The sequence below is a fragment of the Contarinia nasturtii genome, unplaced genomic scaffold (genome assembly GCF_009176525.2).
Source record: "Contarinia nasturtii isolate CC-2019 unplaced genomic scaffold, AAFC_CNas_1.1 Cnas_scaffold_1555, whole genome shotgun sequence".
Taxonomy (NCBI): domain Eukaryota; kingdom Metazoa; phylum Arthropoda; class Insecta; order Diptera; family Cecidomyiidae; genus Contarinia; species Contarinia nasturtii.
In genome coordinates, this window is record NW_022198890.1 from 1 (window position 1) to 5,857 (window position 5,857).

The following is a 5,857-nucleotide window of genomic DNA, read 5'->3' on the forward strand; positions in this document are numbered from 1 at the left end:
AAGGAAATTTCAAAAAAAAAATCTCTCAACTGGGGATGTTTACTGGTCAGTGTTTTACTCTAAGAACCAGAGCATCTTGATTTGCTGCTGCTCAGCATACAGCTGAGAGCTGAGAAATGCTGAACTCATGCGGCTAACGCATACGAAACGGATGCACGATACATATTCCCCTTTCACTTCGTATGTTCGCTGGTATAGTGTGTTACCGTTGTACTGGCAATAGCGTCAACGGCAGCACATACGAAGCGAAAGGGGAATATGTATCGTGCATCCGTTTCATATGCGTTAGCCGCACGAGCTCAGCATTTCTCAGCTCTCAGTAATATGCTGAGCAGCAGCAAATCAGGATACTCTGCTAAGAACGCTTCAATTTGGGGTTATTTAGGGCCAATTTTCGTGAAAATTTCATTTCAGATGAATATCACATTAAGCATTTTTTGATTTTGCAGTAGTAAATGAAATTGTATATACAAGACTGCAATATGACGAAAACCAAAGAAATTTGAGAAGTACAGAACTGATTAGGGTTAGGGCTAGGGGTTTTCATGTAAGATTTTGTTTCACGAATTCGACGAATAAACAACAGTATAACAAATAATACAAATTTTTACAAATCATGCAAATCTTTACCGATTTCACTATTTTGTGCCAAAAATCCACCGATATTCGCCGATATGCGAAGTGTCTTTGTTCTGGAAGTGGGCTTTGGTGGATCCTCAGGATCGTTCAGAACTTCTCGCAGATCTGGAAGTGGACCCTCAGGATGGGTCAGGGCATTGTCAAACCATGGTCTGGTCGATCCAGAGGATCCACCAAAACCAAATTCCAGAACTGGGAGCGGTTCTGATGATCCTGTGGATCCACCAAAACCCACTTCCAGAACAATTAAGTATCAAAAAATACCCGAATATTAACGATATTTTACAGATATGCCGATATTTCACCGATATGCCAATACGCAACGATAATACGCAAATATTATCCAATAAAAATACATGCAAACCCCTAGGGTTAGGGTATTTTCATCGAACTAGAATTGTAGAAACTGTACCTTGGCAAGAGAAGCATTTTTAGAATAGGGATCAAGACAATTTTTTAGATACAATATTGTCAAATTGGAAAATGTAATATTTATTGACTGGTGAAAAATGTAACTTGTACGTATTATGTAGAAATTAACAGTGAACACAATCGATATCTGCTACTCTGAAGTCGAAAAGGCTTGTAGCTGGGTATACGATCGAATGATGTTTCATTGTGAACGATATTTTACAAATTTTGTGATAAATTCAGTCTGTGATCAGAAATAAATAAATGAAAACTGTTCTGAACAAAATCAAAAAAATATGAATGAGGCTTGTAAATAGTTTCGAACTGTTGATCAAGCTAAAATAAAAATACCCTGATAATTTACTTCGTTTCTCACTGAGTATGATCATGAATATTTTTATTGGTTTGTGAAAATTTACAGAAGTACGTGCTGTTGACACATCTTAAAATTCCGTAGCGACAAAAACACTGTTACTCATGTACGATAACAATAACAATAACATTGTTTGCGTAGGCTTGTACGTTTGACATCTGGTTCTTTATTTTTCAGACTTGAGTTTTATTAGAAATTTAATTAATAATGTAATTGCAAATTCTCATAATAATTCTAGTTATTGATATTGTAAATAAAGAGTTCATGTCTCCATCAGGACTCAGGACTAATGTTTGGTATCTGTTGCATTGGAAATCATTGAAGTAATGGAAAGATGTTCCATACCACTTTCCAAAAATAAGATTTTGCAAATTAGATATACAATACTTGGCAACCGAAAACTGCAAGCACGTGTATTGTGTGTGTATGGTTTTAATATTATTAGTAATAATAGTAGTAGTAATAAGGAATCTTGAACAGACAATACACGTGCTTGCAATTTTCGATTGTCAAGTATAATAATTTATAACAACCACAATTTTTGCCTAGATGGCTGTAGTACAGTGAATCTAATATTTTTGGTAGACAAAATTTTGCATGACACACTCCACTCACACGCCATTCGTATATGAATCCTATGTTAGTGGAGTTTACTCTCTGCTTACTTTGCTTGTTATTTTGTCTATCAAAAAAATTAGATTCACTGTACTAATGCAGTTAGCAGTGGAATGCAACCATACCAGTCCACCAGGGGTCCAGGGTGTCCGCTTAAACCCCCCTCCCCTTGAAGAAGAGTTTCTGAAGTCTGCAGTAAATAAAATGTACTTTATACGGGACGTGAATATATAGCTAATCATAGGATTCACTAAATCATAAGAGCTGATAGGGTTTCAAAATGTCGCACATATTCTACGTGCTTGAAAAAAATTTATTTTGAAAAAAATATTATCGGTGAACTGTTATTTCAAAGCGTAAATTTATCTGCCACATGCAAGAATTAACGCTTATTAGTAAAGCAAACAAACTTTTAAAAACAACATACCCTTGGAAAATTTTCCATTCCCAAATACGTTTTATTATTTACAAGAATGTTTTCCAGCGTGATCAAAAACACCAACAACCAGTATAAATATTGGTTGGCACGAATAGCAAATTCAGTATTGAATTTATTCTTCGTTGCTAAACATGAAATTTTCATCTGTATTTTTGGGGGTTGTTTTGTCGTTGGTAATTATCACACTCTTAATAGTGTGTATTTGGAAAAATATTTCCAATATTTTAAATATTTTTATTGTTAACAGGTCCTGGTGTTGGTAAATGTTGCCGAGGGAACTGGATCTCGCCGACTTAGAGTTGATCGCAACCGTAGTAATGCAGGCGAAGACAGGAATGAACCGCAAACCACAGGTAGTTTTCATCGTGGTAAGTAGTTTTTTTTAAACGGTATTTTAGATTCAGACATTCAATATTCCCGTTTTTTATATCTTTATTTCTTGATACATACAGGTCGATCTAGTAGACAATCGGGTGGTAAGTAGTGTGAGGAAAATACTATTTTTTAGATTCAGACAGGATTTAAGATGCCTGTTTTTATTTTTCGTAAAACTTTATAATATGTATATTGAAAATTAATTAAAACACCATTAAATTTGAGTCAACTAATAATAGAAAATATATTTCTTGAGATTCGTATGCATTTCAACCAGTTTACTGGCCATCGACAGCGACACGACTAACGCTACAAAAATATTTCTCTCGTAACAAAACATAGTCGACACACCATCGGTGTAATCACACAATCAAAGTGACAAAATCCAATGTCAATGTAAATGTAACAAGAACAAGAGTGAATTTTTTTAAAGAACGCAAAACAAACATACATTTAAATGAAATTTCACATATATCAAAATAAACCTAGTGAAACGTAACACATCAACAAATGTTGAACAGAGATGATTCAATGTTCCCGTTATCAGCGTTCAGCGCAGTCGCATCTCTGTGTATATAGTAGCTCTCAATAGCATCCAATCTCCTACTGTCTGTGACGCTTGCACGCAGCCGTACATCATTTAAAGTGAGTGGCAAATGTTGTTCTTCTAATGCATGTGCCGCTATTGCTGATTTTCTCGGTTCATTGTTTTTTATGTAGTTTAGGTGGTCTTTAAATCTAATCAAAACTGAGCGTTTTGTTTGTCCATAGTAATTACGGTTGCAGTGGCTACATTTTATTTCGTACACCCCTGGTTTATCTAAACTGTCTTTTTTGTCTTTAACGCTGACAATTTTTGATTTTAATTTAAAAGGATTTGAGAACACCAGTCTATGTATTTCAGATAGATATCCATCCGAGATATTTTAGAATATCTGGATATTTAACGCAGCTGCACAGAGCCAGAGCTGTGTGTATCGCACGTAGAATCTACGGTATGTCGCTACACGTAAAATACAGACACAGTGTGACTGTGTACGTGCGGCACTTGATACACATATACGTCGCGACATACCGTAGATTCTATTTGCGACGCACACAGCTCTGGCGCTGTGCAGTTGCGTTGAATATCCAGATATTCTAAAATATCTCGGATGGATATCTATCTGAAATACATAGACTGGAGAACACCAACTGCATATTATTCTGTTCAAAAGGAGAGAAATATTTTTGTAGCGTTAGTCGTGTCGCTGTCGATGGCCAGTAAACTGGTTGAAATGCATACGAATCTCAAGAAATATATTTTCTATTATTAGTTGACTCAAATTTAATGGTGTTTTAATTAATTTTCAATATATATATTGGAGTCATCGTATTTGTTCATCAATTTTATAATATTTATAATATGTGTCTTTCTTGATATGCAAAGTGAGTAGTACTGGTAGATATAGTAGACAAAGTTCAAGAAAAACACTGTTTTTTATTCAAGCATTCCTGTTTCATTAATATTTGCGTTTCTTGATATGTAAAGGTGATAATGAGGGTGTTTCTGGAAGTGACTATCACGCTCACGTAGAACATATGAAGTATATTTTTTATTTCAGCATAATTGAAGGAAACTGACTAATTTAAAAAATATTTCCTAATTATTCAGCAAACAAGCTGCGAAAGCACAATGTCAAGAAATGTTAGTATTTCAATCCATTTTCTTTTTGTGATCTTTTTTAAGAGAGTGCTTGGAATTGTTCAAATTTTATTTCTTTCATAAAGGATTGACTCGCATCGGAAGACATTGGCAAGTCTTGAAAAACAGCTCAGAAAAACTAATTTGGCCAATGATAAGTAAGATTCATAATCATAATAAAACAAAATGAATATTCTGACATATTAACGATATTTTTTATGATCAACAGGAGGGAAAGCTATCAGAATATGAAGTAAAAATTTTGTTAAAATATTTCACACTTTAATGTCTTAATAATGAACATTTTGTATTTCTTACATCTTCCATCAACAGACAACAAACGGAAGCCTTTTTATTGTAAGAACACTTATTAAATTTCATGACATATTCAGTCTTATGTAACTCATTTTACTAAATATAGGGATTTGTACAGACAAATTCAAACGTACGAATAAACATCGCTCATATAGGATGAAGCTTGATAATAGACACCGAGATGGACAACAAATTAAAAACACTATCTAAATTCGAAACTACAGAAGATGATTATTTTGTTTGTTTATTCTCGATTTTTTGTTGTTGAATAAATTTAATTTTTCAAATAATAAAAAATGATGTGACTGGAAAAATATATAGTTTTCACATTTTGTTAATTTTGTATGGTCGTTGCTTAGCAATGTAATTCAAAATATAATTTCAAAAATAATAGCGAGCCATAGCGAGCCATTTTTAGTTTTTCCTATAGTAAACTTTTCAAAAAAATAATTTTATAAGTCGCAAAATGATATAATAGTTATAGCGAGCCACAGCGAGCCATAGCGGGCCATAGCGAGCCATAGCGAGCCATAGCGAGCCATAGCGAGCCATAGTGAGCCAAAGCGAGCCATAGTGAGCCAAAGCGAGCCATAGCGAGCCATAGCGAACCATAGCGAGCCATAGCGAACCATAGCGAGCCATAGCGAACCATAGCGATCCATAGCGAGCCATAGCGAGGTATAGCGAGCCATAGCGAGGCATAGCGAGCCATAGGGAGGCATAGCGAGCCATAGCGAGGCATAGCGAGCCATAGCGAGGCATAGCGAGCCATAGCGAGGCATAGCGAGCCATAGCGAGCCATTTGTAGTTTTTCCTATAGTAAACTTTTCAAAAAAATAATTTTATATGTCGCAAAATGATATAATAGTTATAGCGAGCCATAGCAAGCCACAGCCAGCCATAGCGAGCCATAGCGAGCCATAGTGAGCCAAAGCGAGCCATAGCGAGGCATAGCGAGCCATAGCGAGGCATAGCGAGGCATAGCGAGGCATAGCGAGGCATAGCG

At 35.4% G+C, this 5,857-nt stretch overlaps 1 protein-coding gene across 1 annotated transcript; it reads left to right on the forward strand.

Moving 5' to 3' along the window:
* The first annotated feature begins 2,527 nt into the window (after positions 1-2,527).
* LOC116346495 lies at positions 2,528-5,165 on the forward strand. The gene is made up of 9 exons (XM_031776577.1): positions 2,528-2,650; positions 2,725-2,845; positions 2,930-2,953; positions 4,384-4,438; positions 4,507-4,539; positions 4,623-4,694; positions 4,766-4,789; positions 4,870-4,893; positions 4,958-5,165. Exons 1-9 carry the CDS (start codon positions 2,609-2,611, stop codon positions 4,989-4,991), a joined length of 429 nt encoding a protein of 142 aa, XP_031632437.1. The 5' UTR covers positions 2,528-2,608; the 3' UTR covers positions 4,992-5,165.
* Positions 5,166-5,857: the final 692 nt, after the last annotated feature.

Excerpts from the sequence above, each read along its gene's own strand:
- LOC116346495 (XM_031776577.1), top strand. The coding sequence starts at position 2,609 with ATGAAATTTTCATCTGTATTTTTGGGGGTTGTTTTGTCGTTG. Across the intron at positions 2,954-4,383 it reads ATCTAGTAGACAATCGGGTG|GTGATAATGAGGGTGTTTCT; the intron begins GTAAGTAGTGTG and ends TGATATGTAAAG. Across the intron at positions 4,439-4,506 it reads GCTCACGTAGAACATATGAA|CAAACAAGCTGCGAAAGCAC; the intron begins GTATATTTTTTA and ends CTAATTATTCAG.